Raw genomic sequence first — 19133 nt, 5'->3', positions numbered from 1 at the left:
GGTTAGCACTGCTGCCTCACGGTGCCAGGGACCCAGGTTCGATTCCATCCTCCAGCAATTGTCTGTGTGGAGTTTGTACATTCTCCCTGTGTCTGGGTGGGTTTCCTCCGGGTGCTCCGGTTTCCTCCCACAATCCAAAGATGTGCAGGTTAGGTGAACTGTCCACGCTAAATTGCCCATAGTGTTCAGGGATGCATAGGTTAGGTGCATTAGTCAGGGGTGAATAGAGGATAATGAGGCAGGGGAATAGGTCTGGGTGGGTTACTGTTTGGAGGGTCAGTGTGGACTTATTGAGCCAAAGGGCCTGTTTTGTAAACTGTAGGGATTCTATGTCAATATATACTCTTGGATCAAGAGCTTTTATTTTGCACAATGACTTTTGATGTAGCATCTTATCAAATACCTTTTGGACATCCAAGAACAGTCCTCAATTATGAGGGCATGAAAGCAGAGCAGATTGGCAAGGGACAGGTACATTCAGTGGTAAACATTCATGGGAATACCTCAGATTCCATTTCAACAAGAAAAAAAGTTCCAAGGGAACAACCCATCATCCGCACTTAATTAGAAATTTAAAGATAGTATCAAAGTTAAATAAAAGGCTTACATTAGTGTAAAGATGGGTGACAGATCAGAAGATTAGACAGAATATGAAAAACAGAAAAGAATGAGCAAAAATTACTAATGAGGAAAAATTTAGAACACCAAAGAAAGCTGATTAAAAATATAAAACAATGGCTAATAGTGTTTACAGATATTTTAAAAAACTTAACAAAATGAATGGTGGTCCTATAGAAAGTGAGACCGGAGAATTACTCCTGGACGTTCCTGTGAATACAGGTGAACAGAACAGGTATTTTGCACCAGTCTTCACTCTAGAGGATACACGCTCCATCTCAGAAACAGCTGTAAGCCAGCAAATGGGTGGGAGGGAAGAGCTTCAGAAAATAACAAAGTACAAATAAAATGGTGCTGAGTAAATTAATGAAGTTGTAGGTTAATGGTGGCCAGGTCATAATAGGTATCACCTCAAAAGGATTGGTGAGATAGTGGATGTAAAGGCAAAATACTGTGGATGCTGGAAATCTGGAACAAATACAGAAAATGCTGGAGAAACTCAGCAGGGTTGGTTGTATCTATGGAGACAGAAACACAAACACAAAATGTTTCAGGTATGACTTCTTCAGATGCTACCAGATCAGCCGAGTTTCTCCAGCATGCTGTAATTGTTTCACAGACCTGTTCTGTTGATTTTCATTTTTCAAAATTCCCTAGATTTGAGAAGGGTTCATTAAATTGGAAATAATGAATTCTACTCTTTTATTTAAGAGGAGTGGGGGGGGGGGGGAAAGACACAATGTAAGAAACTACAGGCTAGTTAGCTTAATATTGGTCATAGGTAAAATGTTAAAGACCATTATTTAATTACACAAATTAATACTATTAAAGACATTATAACAGGACAGTTGGAATATCAAGGAGAAAGTGAGGTCTGCAGATGCTGGAAATCAGAGCTGAAAATGTGTTGCTGGAAAAACGCAGCAGGTCAGGCAGCATCCAAGGAGCAGGAGAATCGACATTTCGGGCATAAGCCCTTCTTCAGGAATGAGGAAAGTGTGTCCAGCAGGCTAAGATAAAAGGTAGGGAGGAGGGACTTGGGGGAGGGGCATTGGAAATGCGATAGGTGGAAGGAGGTTAAGGTGAGGGTGATAGGCCAGATTGGGGTGGGGGTGGAGAGGTCAGGAAGAAGATTGCAGGTTAGGAAGGTGGTGCTGAGTTCGAGGGTTGGGACTGAGACAAGGTGGGGGGAGGGGAAATGAGGAAACTGGAGCAATTTGAGTTCATCCCTTGTGGTTGGAGGGTTCCTAGGCAGAAGATGAGGCGCTCTTCCTCCAACCGTCGCGTTGGAAGGGTGGGAGAAGGTGTAGTCTAGGTAGCTGTGGGAGTCGGTCTGTCGGCACCTTCCCCTGCAACCGCAAGAAATGCAAAACTTGCGCCCACACCTCCCTCCTTACTTCCCTCAAGGCCCCAAGGGATCCCTCCATATCTGCCACAAATTCACCTGCACCTCCACACACTTCAACTCCCCCTCCCACTCCATCAAGGACATGCAGGTCCTTGGACTCCTCCATCGCCAGACCACAGCAACACGACGGCTGGAGGAAGAGTGCCTCATCTTCCGCCTAGGAACCCTCCAACCACAAGGGATGAACTCAGATTTCTCCAGTTTCCTCATTTCCCCTCCCCCCACCTCGTCTCAGTCCCAACCCTCGGACTTAGCACCACCTTCCTAACCTGCAATCTTCTTCCTGACCTCTCCGCCCCCACCCCACTCCGGCCTATCACCCTCACCTTAACCTCCTTCCCTAAGTCCCTCCTCCCTACCTTTTATCTTAGCCTGCTTGGCACACTCTCCAGTTGAAATTTCAAGGCATGAAAAGCAAAGTCACAATGGGTTTGTGAAATGGAAATCATGTTTAGCTAATTTCTTGAAGCTCTATGAGGACGTAATGTTCTGTGCAGAGAGGGGAACTAATGGATACATTTTGGCAGAAAGAATAAAAAAGAATATTTTCAAAATGGTAAGAGGTTGCAGAACTCTGAGTTGCAGGAAGATTTGGGTGTTCGAGTGCATGAATCACAGGAGGTTAGTCTGGAGGTACAGCAGATATTCAGGAAAACTCAAAGCAGGTTAGGATTTATTGTCAGGGTAAGCAAATGTAAGAGTTGGGAGGTTATACTTCAGTTGTACAGAGCACTGGTGAGAGTGCATCTGGAGCAGCTCAGAGGAGGATTACCAGATTAATACCAGGAATGAGCGGATTGCCTTCTGAGGTAAGGCCAGTACCCTCTGGAGTTTAGAAGAATCAGAGCTAACTTAATAGGAACATTTAAGATCTTGAGGGGAAGTGACTGGGTGGACGTGGATTGGATTGTCCTTTTTTGGGAGCATCTAGATCTTTGGGTCATTGTTTAAAAGTAACAGATCGCCCATTTAAAACAGAGATGAGGAACTTTTTCTCTCTCTGAGGGGTGACAAAGTTTGGAATGTCGCTCCTCAAAAGGTAGTGATTGCAGAATTATTAAATATTTTTAAGACTGAGGTAAGTAGATTCTTGATTACCTTGAAGATGAATGATTATTAGGGATATGCAGGAACAAATCGAAATAGAATCCCAGTTTGGCTAGGATTTTACCGAGTGTCAGAGCAGGCTTGAAGGGCCGAATGACCTACTCTTGTTCCTTGTTCCCTGACCAGGGCCCAATTCAGAAGACCTCGACCCAAAGATTGAAACCACCTCCTAGCTTCAAGTGTCCTTTACCTCTCTCTGACATGTTAGTGTCTGCAGCTCCACCTCCAACTCAAACGCTGAGCCCAAGCTGATCAAACTGCAATAACGTCTTTACCCTGGATCCCACTGGCAGCCATTCGGAAATCGCAACCCATCATCCACCCTGCCATCTTTACTGATGGAGAAACAAAGGGAACGAGAGCAAGAGACAGAGGGAATGAGAGAGTGAAAGGAAGGAAGGTGACTCACCGATGTGAGATGTGATGTCATTCTTGTTTTGGCAGCAGGGCCCCCTGGCTTACCCTGGCCTTTTCGTTTCTGGAAGCAAAAGAAAGTAAGGTGTCGTGTCGAAGCAATGCCACCTCTGGATGGTGAAAGGAATGTGCAGGCACGGAAACTGCATCCTGACTGGACAGTGGATTGAGTGAGCCATCGGGTTCAGTGAAATGCCCACTGTAATGTGCCAACTGGGAGGAAAGTCTTCAGTACTGCTCAACTTATGCAGCACACAAGCCTCTCCAACACACCAAGGTGGTGATCCATGGAGGGCACACTGCAGCTTTATACCTTTCACTGGAAGCTCTGAAATGGCCTCTACTTTACAAAGGTTCAGTAGGTAGCCTTTCATCTCCTTACGCCAATTACACTGGTCTAGAAGGTGACCATTCAGCCCCGATAAATACTTCAACATTAAAAATGCTCCACACACTGTTACAAAATGCCAGTTAATTTGAATAATGCAGCATAGTTTTGTGTTAGACATGTTCACAGGCCTGGCCAGTTCGCACAGGGATCAGAAAAGTACATTGCTGTTCCAAAGCTGGAGTCAGAGTACAAATTCATCGAATGTCCTGACACAGCACATCCCAAACTAATGTCCACTTCCATCTAGAAGGACAAAGGCAGCAGACACCCCTGCAAGACCCCTCCAAGCCACTCATAATCCTGCCTTGGAAATACATTGGCATTCCTTCAGTGTCATTGGATCAAAATCTAGGAATTCCCTCCCGAAGGGCATTGTGAGTCAATCCTCAGCACATGGATTGTAGTAGTTCAAGAAGGCAGCTCACCATCACCGTCTCAAGTGGAAGTTAGCGATGGGCAATAAATTCTGGACCTAGTCAGTGATGCCCACATCTTAGCAGTAAATGATTAAACAAAAAGAGCTTTTTCTGTTGCTTTTACTCTGAAATACTTACTGCCGTTGTATATTCCTCGTACACACACCGTTCCTCAGGTGATAGGGACTGAAATATATGAAAAAGACATAATTTCTAACAATTAACACATGTTGTCCGAAAGACTGGTTACCATATAATGCTGGGTTACTGTACTGGTGGGACAAGTCTATCACTGTATAGCATTAAGGTACAATATCAGTGGGGACAGGTCTGTACTGCATAACACTGGGCTACAATGGGGAAAGACCTGTTTCTGTTTATCAATGGAGCACAGCACTGTTGGGTTAGGTCTATCAGTATATAACACTAGGATACAGTACAGATGGGGACAAGTCTATCACCGTATAACACTAAGTTACTGTACTGGTGGTCTATCACCTTATAACACTGAGGTACAATGCCAGCGTAGACAGGTCTGTCACTGTATAACACTGGGGTACAGTACTGGTGGGGACAGGTATGCCACTGTATAACACTGGGGTACAGTGGGGGAAGATCTGTCGCTGTTTATCACTGGAGCACAGCACTGTTGGGATAGGTCTGTCACTGTGTAACACTGGGGTACATTGCTGATTGGGACAGTCTGTCACTGTCTAACAAGGGGGTACAGTGCAAGTGGGGACAGGTCTGTCACTGTATAACACTGGGGTACGGTATAGGTGGGGACAGTCTGTCACTATAACACTGGGGTACAGTACTGGTGGGAACAGGTCTATCACTGGACAGGTCTGTCTCTGTATAACATTGAGGTACAGTACTGGTGGGGACAGGTCTGTCACTGCATAACACTGGGGTATAGTACTGGTGGGGACAGGTCTATCACTGGACAGGTCTGTCACTGTATAACATTGAGATACAGTACTGGTGGGGACAGTCTGTCACTATAACACTGGGGTACAGTCCAGGTGGGGGACAGGTCTGTCACTGTATAACACTGGGAACAGGTCTATCACTGGGTAACACTGGAGTACAGTCCAGGTGGGGGACAGGTCTGTCACTGTATAACACTGGGAACAGGTCTATCACTGGGTAACACTGGGGTACAGTCCAGGTGGGGACAGGTCTATCACTGTATAACACTGGGGACAGGTCTATCACTGGGTAACACTGGGGTACAGTCCAGGTGGGGACAGGTCTATCACTGTATAACACTGGGGACAGGTCTATCACTGGGTAACACTGGGGTACAGTCCAAGTGGGGACAGGTCTGTGAACACAGTGCGGTCACTCACTTTGAGCCAAGCTTCAAGCTCCACTCTGTACTCCTGCTGTTGCTCCTCTACCAGTTTTTTGTAGCCATCCTTCTGAGCCTGGCTCTGCTTCTGCCACCTCTTCCCAATCTCCACCATCCTTTCCTTCAGCCCAAAGTGGTTGAGCTCCCCACTAGTCAGCAACTCCTGGGAGAACATCTGGTAGCCACTCCTGCAGGTGATAGGACAGGTCAGGCCTTGGTTGGGCAAGGCAGATGGTGTGTATCCAGGGCCCTGGGTGTGGGGCAGGGGATATCCAGGGCCCTGGGTGTGGGGCAGGGGGTATCCAGGGCCCTGGGTGTGGGGCAGGGGGTATCCAGGGCCCTGGGTGTGGGACAAGGAGTATCCAGGGCCTCTGGTGTGGGACAGGGAGTATCCAGGGCCCTGGGTGTGGGACAGGGTGTATCCAGGCCCCTGGGTGTGGGACAGGGAGTATCCAGGGCCCCTGGTGTGGGACAGGGAGTATCCAGGGCCCTGGGTGTGGGACAGGGTGTATCCAGGCCCCTGGGTGTGGGACAGGGAGTATACAGGCCCCTGGGTGTGGGAAGAGGGTGTATACAGGCCCCTGGGTATGGGACAGGGTGCATCCAGGCCCCTGGTGTGGGACAGGGAGTATACAAGGCCCTGGGTGTGGGAGAGGGTGTATACAGGGCCCTGGGTGTGGTAGAGGGTGTATACAGGGCCCTGGGTGTGAGACTGGGTATATCCAGGCCCCTGGTGTGGGACAGGGAGTATCCAGGGCCCTGGGTATGGGACAGGGAGTATACAGGCCCCTGGGTGTGGGAAGAGGGTGTATCCAGGGCCCTGGGTGTGGGACAGGGAGTATACAGGCCCCTGGGTATGGGACAGGGAGTATCCAGGGCCCTGGGTGTGGGACAGGGAGTATCCAGAGCCCTGGGTGTGGGACAGGGAGTATCCAGGGCCCTGGGTGTGGGACAGGGAGTATCCAGGGCCCTGGGTGTGGGACAGGGAGTATCCAGGCCCCTGGTGTGGGACAGGGAGTATACAAGGCCCTGGGTGTGGGAGAGGGTGTATACAGGGCCCTGGGTGTGGTAGAGGGTGTATACAGGGCCCTGGGTGTGGTAGAGGGTGTATACAGGGCCCTGGGTGTGAGACTGGGTATATCCAGGCCCCTGGGTGTGGGACAGGGAGTATCCAGGGCCCTGGGTGTGGGACAGGGAGTATACAGGCCCCTGGGTGTGGGAAGAGGGTGTATCCAGGCCCCTGGGTGTGGGACAGGGAGTATCCAGGGCCCTGGGTGTGGGACAGGGTGTATCCAGGCCCCTGGGTGTGGGACAGGGAGTATACAGGCCCCTGGGTGTGGGAAGAGGGTGTATACAGGCCCCTGGGTATGGGACAGGGTGCATCCAGGCCCCTGGTGTGGGACAGGGAATATACAAGGCCCTGGGTGTGGGAGAGGGTGTATACAGGGCCCTGGGTGTGGTAGAGGGTGTATACAGGGCCCTGGGTGTGAGACTGGGTATATCCAGGCCCCTGGTGTGGGACAGGGAGTATCCAGGGCCCTGGGTATGGGACAGGGAGTATACAGGCCCCTGGGTGTGGGAAGAGGGTGTATCCAGGGCCCTGGGTGTGGGACAGGGAGTATACAGGCCCCTGGGTGTGGGACAGGGAGTATCCAGGGCCCTGGGTGTGGGACAGGGAGTATCCAGGGCCCTGGGTGTGGGACAGGGAGTATCCAGGGCCCTGGGTGTGGGACAGGGAGTATCCAGGGCCCTGGGTGTGGGACAGGGAGTATCCAGGGCCCTGGGTGTGGGACAGGGAGTATCCAGGGCCCTGGGTGTGGGACAGGGAGTATCCAGGGCCCTGGTGTGGGACAGGGAGTATACAAGGCCCTGGGTGTGGTAGAGGGTGTATACAGGGCCCTGGGTGTGAGACTGGGTATATCCAGGCCACTGGGTGTGGGACAGGGAGTATCCAGGGCCCTGGGTGTGGGACAGGGAGTATCCAGGGCCCTGGGTGTGGGACAGGGAGTATACAAGGCCCTGGGTGTGGGAGAGGGTGTATACAGGGCCCTGGGTGTGGTAGAGGGTGTATACAGGGCCCTGGGTGTGGTAGAGGGTGTATACAGGGCCCTGGGTGTGAGACTGGGTATATCCAGGCCCCTGGGTGTGGGACAGGGAGTATCCAGGGCCCTGGGTGTGGTAGAGGGTGTATACAGGGCCCTGGGTGTGAGACTGGGTATATCCAGGCCCCTGGGTGTGGGACAGGGAGTACCCAGGCCCCTGGGTGTGGGACAGGGAGTATACAGGCCCCTGGGTGTGGGAAGAGGGTGTATCCAGGCCCCTGGGTGTGGGACAGGGAGTATCCAGGGCCCTGGGTGTGGGACAGGGAGTATCCAGGGCCCTGGGTGTGGGAAGAGGGTGTATCCAGGGCCCTGGGTGTGGGACAGGGAGTATCCAGGGCCCTGGGTGTGGGACAGGGAGTATCCAGGCCCCTGGTGTGGGACAGGGAGTATACAAGGCCCTGGGTGTGGGAGAGGGTGTATACAGGGCCCTGGGTGTGGGAAGAGGGTGTATCCAGGCCCCTGGGTGTGGGACAGGGAGTATCCAGGGCCCTGGGTGTGGGACAGGGAGTATCCAGGCCCCTGGTGTGGGACAGGGAGTATACAAGGCCCTGGGTGTGGTAGAGGGTGTATACAGGGCCCTGGGTGTGGTAGAGGGTGTATACAGGGCCCTGGGTGTGAGACTGGGTATATCCAGGCCCCTGGGTGTGGGACAGGGAGTATCCAGGGCCCTGGGTGTGGTAGAGGGTGTATACAGGGCCCTGGGTGTGGGACAGGGAGTATCCAGGCCCCTGGGTGTGGGACAGGGAGTATACAGGCCCCTGGGTGTGGGAAGAGGGTGTATCCAGGGCCCTGGGTGTGGGACAGGGAGTATCCAGGCCCCTGGGTGTGGGAAGAGGGTGTATCCAGGCCCCTGGGTGTGGGACAGGGAGTATCCAGGGCCCTGGGTGTGGGACAGGGAGTATCCAGGGCCCTGGGTGTGGGACAGGGAGTATCCAGGGCCCTGGGTGTGGGACAGGGAGTATCCAGGCCCCTGGGTGTGGGAGAGGGTGTATACAGGGCCCTGGGTGTGGTAGAGGGTGTATACAGGGCCCTGGGTGTGGTAGAGGGTGTATACAGGGCCCTGGGTGTGAGACTGGGTATATCCAGGCCCCTGGGTGTGGGACAGGGAGTATCCAGGGCCCTGGGTGTGGTAGAGGGTGTATACAGGGCCCTGGGTGTGAGACTGGGTGTATCCAGGCCCCTGGGTGTGGGACAGGGAGTATCCAGGCCCCTGGGTGTGGGACAGGGAGTATACAGGCCCCTGGGTGTGGGAAGAGGGTGTATCCAGGCCCCTGGGTGTGGGACAGGGAGTATCCAGGGCCCTGGGTGTGGGACAGGGAGTATCCAGGCCCCTGGGTGTGGGAAGAGGGTGTATCCAGGCCCCTGGGTGTGGGACAGGGAGTATCCAGGGCCCTGGGTGTGGGACAGGGAGTATCCAGGGCCCTGGGTGTGGGACAGGGAGTATCCAGGGCCCTGGGTGTGGGACAGGGAGTATCCAGGGCCCTGGGTGTGGGACAGGGAGTATCCAGGGCCCTGGGTGTGGGACAGGGAGTATCCAGGCCCCTGGGTGTGGGACAGGGAGTATACAAGGCCCTGGGTGTGGGAGAGGGTGTATACAGGGCCCTGGGTGTGGTAGAGGGTGTATACAGGGCCCTGGGTGTGAGACTGGGTATATCCAGGCCCCTGGGTGTGGGACAGGGAGTATCCAGGGCCCTGGGTGTGGTAGAGGGTGTATACAGGGCCCTGGGTGTGAGACTGGGTATATCCAGGGCCCTGGGTGTGAGACTGGGTATATCCAGGCCCCTGGGTGTGGGACAGGGAGTATACAAGGCCCTGGGTGTGGGAGAGGGTGTATACAGGGCCCTGGGTGTGGTAGAGGGTGTATACAGGGCCCTGGGTGTGGTAGAGGGTGTATACAGGGCCCTGGGTGTGAGACTGGGTATATCCAGGCCCCTGGGTGTGGGACAGGGAGTATACAGGCCCCTGGGTGTGGGAAGAGGGTGTATCGAGGCCCCTGGGTGTGGGAAGAGGGTGTATCCAGGCCCCTGGGTGTGGGACAGGGAGTATCCAAGGCCCTGGGTGTGGGAGAGGGTGTATACAGGGCCCTGGGTGTGGGAAGAGGGTGTATCCAGGCCCCTGGGTGTGGGACAGGGAGTATCCAGGGCCCTGGGTGTGGGACAGGGAGTATCCAGGGCCCTGGGTGTGGGACAGGGAGTATACAAGGCCCTGGGTGTGGGAGAGGGTGTATACAGGGCCCTGGGTGTGGTAGAGGGTGTATACAGGGCCCTGGGTGTGGTAGAGGGTGTATACAGGGCCCTGGGTGTGAGACTGGGTATATCCAGGCCCCTGGGTGTGGGACAGGGAGTATCCAGGGCCCTGGGTGTGGTAGAGGGTGTATACAGGGCCCTGGGTGTGAGACTGGGTATATCCAGGGCCCTGGGTGTGAGACTGGGTATATCCAGGCCCCTGGGTGTGGGACAGGGAGTATACAAGGCCCTGGGTGTGGGAGAGGGTGTATACAGGGCCCTGGGTGTGGGAGAGGGTGTATACAGGGCCCTGGGTGTGGTAGAGGGTGTATACAGGGCCCTGGGTGTGGTAGAGGGTGTATACAGGGCCCTGGGTGTGAGACTGGGTATATCCAGGCCCCTGGGTGTGGGACAGGGAGTATCCAGGGCCCTGGGTGTGGTAGAGGGTGTATACAGGGCCCTGGGTGTGAGACTGGGTATATCCAGGGCCCTGGGTGTGAGACTGGGTATATCCAGGCCCCTGGGTGTGGGACAGGGAGTATACAGGCCCCTGGGTGTGGGAAGAGGGTGTATCCAGGCCCCTGGGTGTGGGACAGGGAGTATCCAGGGCCCTGGGTGTGGGAAGAGGGTGTATCCAGGCCCCTGGGTGTGGGACAGGGAGTATCCAGGGCCCTGGGTGTGGGACAGGGAGTATCCAAGGCCCTGGGTGTGGGAGAGGGTGTATACAGGGCCCTGGGTGTGGGAAGAGGGTGTATCCAGGCCCCTGGGTGTGGGACAGGGAGTATCCAGGGCCCTGGGTGTGGGACAGGGAGTATCCAGGGCCCTGGGTGTGGGACAGGGAGTATCCAGGGCCCTGGTGTGGGACAGGGAGTATACAAGGCCCTGGGTGTGGGAGAGGGTGTATACAGGGCCCTGGGTGTGGTAGAGGGTGTATACAGGGCCCTGGGTGTGGTAGAGGGTGTATACAGGGCCCTGGGTGTGAGACTGGGTATATCCAGGCCCCTGGGTGTGGGACAGGGAGTATCCAGGGCCCTGGGTGTGGTAGAGGGTGTATACAGGGCCCTGGGTGTGAGACTGGGTATATCCAGGGCCCTGGGTGTGAGACTGGGTATATCCAGGGCCCTGGGTGTGAGACTGGGTATATCCAGGCCCCTGGGTGTGGGACAGGGAGTATCCAGGCCCCTGGGTGTGGGACAGGGAGTATACAGGCCCCTGGGTGTGGGAAGAGGGTGTATCCAGGGCCCTGGGTGTGGGACAGGGAGTATCCAGGGCCCTGGGTGTGGGACAGGGAGTATCCAGGGCCCTGGGTGTGGGAAGAGGGTGTATCCAGGGCCCTGGGTGTGGGAAGAGGGTGTATCCAGGCCCCTGGGTGTGGGAAGAGGGTGTATCCAGGGCCCTGGGTGTGGGACAGGGAGTATCCAGGGCCCTGGGTGTGGGACAGGGAGTATCCAGGGCCCTGGGTGTGAGACTGGGTATATCCAGGCCCCTGGGTGTGGGACAGGGAGTATCCAGGGCCCTGGGTGTGGGACAGGGAGTATCCAGGGCCCTGGGTGTGGGACAGGGAGTATCCAGGGCCCTGGGTGTGGGACAGGGAGTATCCAGGGCCCTGGGTGTGGGACAGGGAGTATCCAGGCCCCTGGGTGTGGGACAGGGAGTATACAAGGCCCTGGGTGTGGGAGAGGGTGTATACAGGGCCCTGGGTGTGGTAGAGGGTGTATACAGGGCCCTGGGTGTGGTAGAGGGTGTATACAGGGCCCTGGGTGTGAGACTGGGTATATCCAGGCCCCTGGGTGTGGGACAGGGAGTATCCAGGGCCCTGGGTGTGGTAGAGGGTGTATACAGGGCCCTGGGTGTGAGACTGGGTATATCCAGGGCCCTGGGTGTGAGACTGGGTATATCCAGGCCCCTGGGTGTGGGACAGGGAGTATACAAGGCCCTGGGTGTGGGAGAGGGTGTATACAGGGCCCTGGGTGTGGTAGAGGGTGTATACAGGGCCCTGGGTGTGGTAGAGGGTGTATACAGGGCCCTGGGTGTGAGACTGGGTATATCCAGGCCCCTGGGTGTGGGACAGGGAGTATACAGGCCCCTGGGTGTGGGAAGAGGGTGTATCGAGGCCCCTGGGTGTGGGACAGGGAGTATCCAGGGCCCTGGGTGTGGTAGAGGGTGTATACAGGGCCCTGGGTGTGAGACTGGGTATATCCAGGGCCCTGGGTGTGAGACTGGGTATATCCAGGCCCCTGGGTGTGAGACTGGGTATATCCAGGCCCCTGGGTGTGGGAAGAGGGTGTATCCAGGCCCCTGGGTGTGGGACAGGGAGTATCCAGGGCCCTGGGTGTGGGAAGAGGGTGTATCCAGGCCCCTGGGTGTGGGACAGGGAGTATCCAGGGCCCTGGGTGTGGGACAGGGAGTATCCAAGGCCCTGGGTGTGGGAGAGGGTGTATACAGGGCCCTGGGTGTGGGAAGAGGGTGTATCCAGGCCCCTGGGTGTGGGACAGGGAGTATCCAGGGCCCTGGGTGTGGGACAGGGAGTATCCAGGGCCCTGGGTGTGGGACAGGGAGTATCCAGGGCCCTGGTGTGGGACAGGGAGTATACAAGGCCCTGGGTGTGGGAGAGGGTGTATACAGGGCCCTGGGTGTGGTAGAGGGTGTATACAGGGCCCTGGGTGTGAGACTGGGTATATCCAGGCCCCTGGGTGTGGGACAGGGAGTATCCAGGGCCCTGGGTGTGGTAGAGGGTGTATACAGGGCCCTGGGTGTGAGACTGGGTATATCCAGGGCCCTGGGTGTGAGACTGGGTATATCCAGGGCCCTGGGTGTGAGACTGGGTATATCCAGGCCCCTGGGTGTGGGACAGGGAGTATCCAGGCCCCTGGGTGTGGGACAGGGAGTATACAGGCCCCTGGGTGTGGGAAGAGGGTGTATCCAGGGCCCTGGGTGTGGGACAGGGAGTATCCAGGGCCCTGGGTGTGGGACAGGGAGTATCCAGGGCCCTGGGTGTGGGAAGAGGGTGTATCCAGGGCCCTGGGTGTGGGAAGAGGGTGTATCCAGGGCCCTGGGTGTGGGAAGAGGGTGTATCCAGGCCCCTGGGTGTGGGAAGAGGGTGTATCCAGGGCCCTGGGTGTGGGACAGGGAGTATCCAGGGCCCTGGGTGTGGGACAGGGAGTATCCAGGGCCCTGGGTGTGGGACAGGGAGTATCCAGGGCCCTGGGTGTGAGACTGGGTATATCCAGGCCCCTGGGTGTGGGACAGGGAGTATCCAGGGCCCTGGGTGTGGTAGAGGGTGTATACAGGGCCCTGGGTGTGAGACTGGGTATATCCAGGGCCCAGGGTGTGAGACTGGGTATATCCAGGCCCCTGGGTGTGGGACAGGGAGTATACAGGCCCCTGGGTGTGGGAAGAGGGTGTATCCAGGGCCCTGGGTGTGGGACAGGGAGTATCCAGGGCCCTGGGTGTGGGACAGGGAGTATCCAGGGCCCTGGGTGTGGGAAGAGGGTGTATCCAGGGCCCTGGGTGTGGGAAGAGGGTGTATCCAGGCCCCTGGGTGTGGGACAGGGAGTATCCAGGGCCCTGGGTGTGGGACAGGGAGTATCCAGGGCCCTGGGTGTGGGACAGGGAGTATCCAGGGCCCTGGGTGTGGGACAGGGAGTATCCAGGGCCCTGGGTGTGGGACAGGGAGTATCCAGGGCCCTGGGTGTGGGACAGGGAGTATCCAGGGCCCTGGGTGTGGGACAGGGAGTATCCAGGGCCCTGGGTGTGGGACAGGGAGTATCCAGGGCCCTGGGTGTGGGACAGGGAGTATCCAGGGCCCTGGGTGTGGGACAGGGAGTATCCAGGGCCCTGGGTGTGGGACAGGGAGTATCCAGGGCCCTGGGTGTGGGACAGGGTGCATTCAGGCCACTGGTGTGGGACAGGGTGTAGGGAGATCCCAGGGTGTATCCAGGACCTGTCAGGGGGCTGGGGTTGGGAAGTGTGGATAAGGATCAGGAATGGACAGTGGTAGCTGGGGGAGGAATGGTCACTTACATTGGTGGTTTCTTTGGCTCGCCGACAAACTTCGGCTTCTTGGAGTTCTGTGCTGAGGTCCGGGCCCAGCGAACCTCTGACAGCTCTCTCTACAACAAAACAGGAGCACTGTTACAACAAGACCCACTGCCAACCAGCTGCTGCCTGTTGTGGTTATGGGCACTGGCCAGGTATGGCCTCAGTGGGAAGTAAATTATTTGCTTCTGATAGGTGCAGTTTTTCCCTTGATTGTTGGTGATTTGTCACAGTATGCGATGATAGTGTGCCACACAGTCATAGAGAAGTACAGCACGGAAACAGACCATTCGGTCCAACTCGTCCATGCTGACCAGATATCCTAAATTAATCTAGTCCCACTTGCCAGCATTACCCCATATCTCTGTAAACCCTTCCTATTCACATACCCATCCAGATGCCTTTTAAATGTTGTAATTGTACTAGCCTCCACCATTTCCTCTGGCAGCTCATTCCATACACGTACCACCCTCTGCGTGAAAAAGTTGTCCCGAAGGTCTCTCTCATATCTTTTCCCCCTCACCCTAAACCTGTGCCCTCTAGTTCTGCACTCACCCGGCCCAGGGAAAAGACCTTGTCTATTTATCCTATCCATGCCCCTCATGATTTTATAAACCTCTACGGTCACCTCAGCCTCCAACGCTCCAGGGAAAACAGCCCCAGCCGATTCAGCCTCTCCCTATAGCTCAAATCCTCCAACCCTGGCAACATCCTTGTAAATCTTTTCTGAACCCTTTCAAGTTTCACAACATCCTTCCTTCAGCAGGGGGACTAGAACTGCACACAATATTCTAAAAGTGGCCTAATCAATGTCCCGAACTACTGCAACCTGACCTGTCATCTGCTATACTCAATGCACTGACTAATAAATGCCTTTTCCTCAGCCCATCTACCTGCAACTCCATCTTCAAGGAGCTATGAACCTGCACTCCAAAGTCTCTTTGTTCAGCAACACTCCCCAGGACCTCACCATTAAGTGTATAATTCCTGCCCTGATTTGACTTGCAGCACTTTACATTTATCTAAATTAAACTCCATCTCCAACTCCTCAGCCCATTGGCCCATCTGATCAAGATCCTGTTGTAATCTGAGGCAACCCTACACCTCCAATTTTGGTGTCATCTGCAAACTTACCTAACTATACCTCCCACGCTCACATCCAAATCATTTATGTAAACGATGAAAGCAGTGGACCCGATCCTTGTGGCACTCCACTGGTCACAGGCCTCCAGTCTGAAAAACAACCCTCCACCACCATCCTCTGTCTTCTACCTTTGAGCCAGTTCTGAATCCAAATGGCTAGTTCTCCCTGTATTCCATGAGATCGAACCTTGCTGATCAGTCTCCCATGGGGAACCTTGTCAAACACCTGACTGAAGTTCACACAGATCACACCAACCATTCTGCCCTCATCAATCCTCTTTGTTACTTCTTCAAAAAACTCAATCCAGTTTGTGAGACACAATTTGTCACACACAAAGCCATGTTGACTATCCCTAATCAGTCCTTGCCTTTCCAAACATATGTACATCCTGTCCCTCAGGATTCTCTCCAACACCTTGCCCATCACCGAGGTCAGGCTCACTGGACTATAGTACCCTGGCTTGTCCTTACCACCCTTCTTAAACCATGGCACCACGTTAGCCAACCTCCAGTCTCCAGGCACCTCATCTGTGACTATTGATGATACAAATATCTCAGCAAAAGGCCCAGCAATCACTTCCCTAGCTTCCCACAGAGTTCTAGGGTACACCTGAACAGATCCTGGGAATTTATCCACCCTTACGGCTTTAGTGGGTAAGGGACTGCTGCACTGTCGGCGGGTCAGTGCTGAGGGAGTGCCGCACTGTCGGCGGGTCAGTGCTGAGTGAGTGCCGCACTGTCAGCGGGTCAGTGCTGAGTGAGTGCCGCACTGCCGGCGGGTCAGTGCTGAGAGAGTGCCGCACTGTCGGCGGGTCAGTGCTGAGAGAGTGCCGCACTGTCGGCAGGTCAGTGCTGAGAGAGTGCCGCACTGTCGGCGGGTCAGTGCTGAGGGAGTGTGTACTGTCGGCAGGTCAGTGCCAAGGAAGTGCCTCACCGTCGGAGGGTCAATGCTGAGGAAGCGCCATACTTTTGGAAGGTCAATGCCAAGGGAGCATCGCACTATTGGAGGGTCAGTGCTGAGGGAGCATTGCACATTTGGAGAGTTAGTACTGTCAGGCAGTTACTACTGAGGGACTGCCACACTGTTGGAGGGTCAGTACTGAGGGAGCACCACAGTGTCAGAAGATTAGTACTGTAGTGCTGACTGTCAGAGAGTCAGTGCTAAGGGAGTGTTGCATTGTGTTGCGATGTTGTGTTTCAGATATTTGATTTGATTTATTATATTCATATACGGTGAAAAGCTTTGTTTGCGAGCAGTATCGGCAGATCATAGTAAGTAAGGACAGACAGAGCATAGGGTGCTTAGAGACGGTGAGGCAGAGAGGAGGTACACGAAGCAAGATCAACATTATCTGATGTTACAGAGTTCATTGATCAGTCTAATAATGGCAGGGAAGAAACTGTTCTTGATATTAAAGTGAAGCCATAGCACTATTTTGAATGGGAACAGGGGAATTAGTCCCCAGTGTTTTGACTGACATCTACGTCTGAACATCACAAAGTGCTGAATACCTGCTTATCGTCACATTGCTGTTTCATTCGTAGGGTATTAGTGGAATACAGAATATATCCATGATACTGGCACAAAACTGAAGCTTTGACTGAGAAGGCACTATGACTGGAGTTTGTGGCAGTTACTATATAAATGCAAGTTGGTCTTCTTGCTTGGACCTCCATGCAGTGAGGAATCTCCAGGGCAATCAGAGCCCAGATCTACCCACCAACAACACCTGAGGGCCTTTGGGAGTGAAGAGAGTGGAGCTAGTGGAAGAGGATAAGGAGGAGAATGAGTCCAGCACACCTCATATCTCCTCTGGTCATCTGCAGCCTTCTTAATCCAAGGAATCTTCTCCTTCTTCTCCATTGCCTTCCAAGCAGCCTCCATTGCTGATTGAGCTTTCTTGCGGTCATTCTGTGAGCATGAGACACAATCAGTAAAAAGGATTAAAAGAGCAAGATTGAACTCACAATACACTGCGAGTCTTTAGAATCCAGGAATGAAAGAGACGGAGCTAGTGAGGGACAGATGGCTCTCCAGGGAATTCCCATCGAGGTACCTATTTCTTATGCATACAGGAGGGTCACACTGTTATCAGTGAATGCATGTTGTGTACCTGCATGTGTCCATATGCATGTCTGTGACTGTATGTGTATCTGCATATAGGTACACCCTTGTGCTTGGGTGACTTTTTAATCTTCACTCTCTCATGGGGCATGAATACCACTGGCAAAGTCACAGCATTTACTCCCTATCTCCAATTGCCCTCAAACTGAATGACTTACTGGAGCATTTCAGATAGCAATTAACTGTCAAATACATTTCTATGGGCCTGGAGCCACATGTAGACCAGACCAGGTGGAGACAGCAGATTTCCTTCCCTAAAAGACATCAACGAACCAGATTACAGAATCTCAGAACTGATATGGCACAGGAGGCCATTCAACCCATCCTGCCTGCCCTGGCTCTCCCAATGAGCACCATCACTTTCTCCAGTTCTCCTTGTAACTTTGTATATTGTTTCTATCTAAACATTCATCCAATCCCTCGACTAAACCTGCCTCCAGCAATGATTCCATTTTTCACAACAGACTCACTTCTTTTCTATATCCTCTCATCCTTGATCATTTTACGAGCAGAAATAGTTTCTCTCCATTTATTCTATTCGGACCCCTCTTAGTATTTAAAATGTCGATAAGATCTCCTCTTAGGGGAGAACAGACTCAGCTTCTTTTCAAGAAGCAGCAAGAGTGGGTGAGACTTCATTCTGGAAATACAGCCTTTACCAGAAAGGCAAGAGAATGCACAGGATGATAAGGAAGAGGCAAGGGCCTGGTATTCAGTGAACGCCTGGTTTGGAGAGCTGCTGCAGACATGACGGGCTGAATAGTCTCCACTGCAGGTTTTGGCGTATATTCTTTGGTTAGATGTTGATGTGGAGCAATCGAGACGCAGCACCTTCTGCAGGTCAGTTTAAGGAAGTCAGACTGCACCACTAAAAATTTGGTCTTGCAATAGCACCGTCCAAACCACTTCTATCTAGAAGGACAAGGACAGCAGATAAATGGGAACGCCACCTCCAAACCACTCACTACCCTGACTTGGAAAGACAGGGGCCCGGTCCCACTGGATACATACCCGGTGCTTTGCAGTGTAATCATTGATCACTGTCTGCTCCCAGATCTTCTCAGCAGTTTTGGGGCTTTCAGGCCACTTCCCTTTCCTTGTGGATCCAGCTTCCTTCTTCTCTTTCAAGAAGTTCTGCATCCTTTGCTCGTATTCTGCTTTCAAGGTTCTTTCCATCCTCTTGTACTTCTCCTGAAGCACGGTAAAACAAAGAGAGCCGATAAGCAGTGCCCGGAATTTGGAATATACTACATGGCTCTCACAACAGTACTCGCTTCCCGTGTCCAGGCGCTCACACCACATCCCTTCTCCCATGTTCACACACCCTCCCACACTCATCCTTCCCTCTCCACATGCTCATTCACCCAACATTCCCCGTACTTTCAACACCCCCAATCTCCCTGCGCTCATTCCAACATCTCTTTAACTCTTCTCCCTTGCTCATATTCTTCTTAAAACTACTGCTCTCTGGAATGACAATGAATCCGATGAGGTGTGGGAGAGGGGCCTGGGACTTATACATTAATCAGCTTTACTGTGACATGTACCGAAATGGGTACAGTGTAAAGTGTGCAAGATGGTGACATCTTAGATAGAGGTCTCTAGATACAGCGTTTTCAGTTACAGTTCTTGGAAAAGTAGAAAAGTTAAAACAAAAGTAGAGCATTGCAGATTTAAGAACAAATTATAAAATGGAGAAAAAAAACATACAGAGAAACAGAAGTCTGACCCAGTCCATGTTGATCCCTAGCCTCCAGTCCGCATTGGGTCTTGATCCAGACCGTGCCTGGCT

General features: G+C 53.7%; 1 protein-coding gene across 2 annotated transcripts in view; it reads right to left on the bottom strand.

Moving 5' to 3' along the window:
• The window catches only part of LOC132815146 (nucleolar transcription factor 1-like), a 62487-nt gene that overhangs the window by 4360 nt on the left and 38994 nt on the right, over positions 1–19133 (bottom strand). The window contains exons 14-19 of one of the 2 annotated variants that reach the window (XM_060823956.1): positions 18353–18532; positions 17018–17128; positions 14059–14147; positions 5707–5896; positions 4493–4540; positions 3543–3611 (exon numbers count right to left, since the gene is read on the bottom strand). In XM_060823956.1, the coding sequence (XP_060679939.1) occupies positions 3543–3611; positions 4493–4540; positions 5707–5896; positions 14059–14147; positions 17018–17128; positions 18353–18532 (687 nt within the window). The remainder of the gene's footprint in view (positions 1–3542; positions 3612–4492; positions 4541–5706; positions 5897–14058; positions 14148–17017; positions 17129–18352; positions 18533–19133) is intronic. The other variant, XM_060823957.1, reaches the window with a different exon arrangement.

Source organism: Hemiscyllium ocellatum, chromosome 4 (genome assembly GCF_020745735.1).
Source record: "Hemiscyllium ocellatum isolate sHemOce1 chromosome 4, sHemOce1.pat.X.cur, whole genome shotgun sequence".
Classification (NCBI taxonomy): domain Eukaryota; kingdom Metazoa; phylum Chordata; class Chondrichthyes; order Orectolobiformes; family Hemiscylliidae; genus Hemiscyllium; species Hemiscyllium ocellatum.
This window is presented reverse-complemented; position numbering and strand designations above follow the sequence as displayed.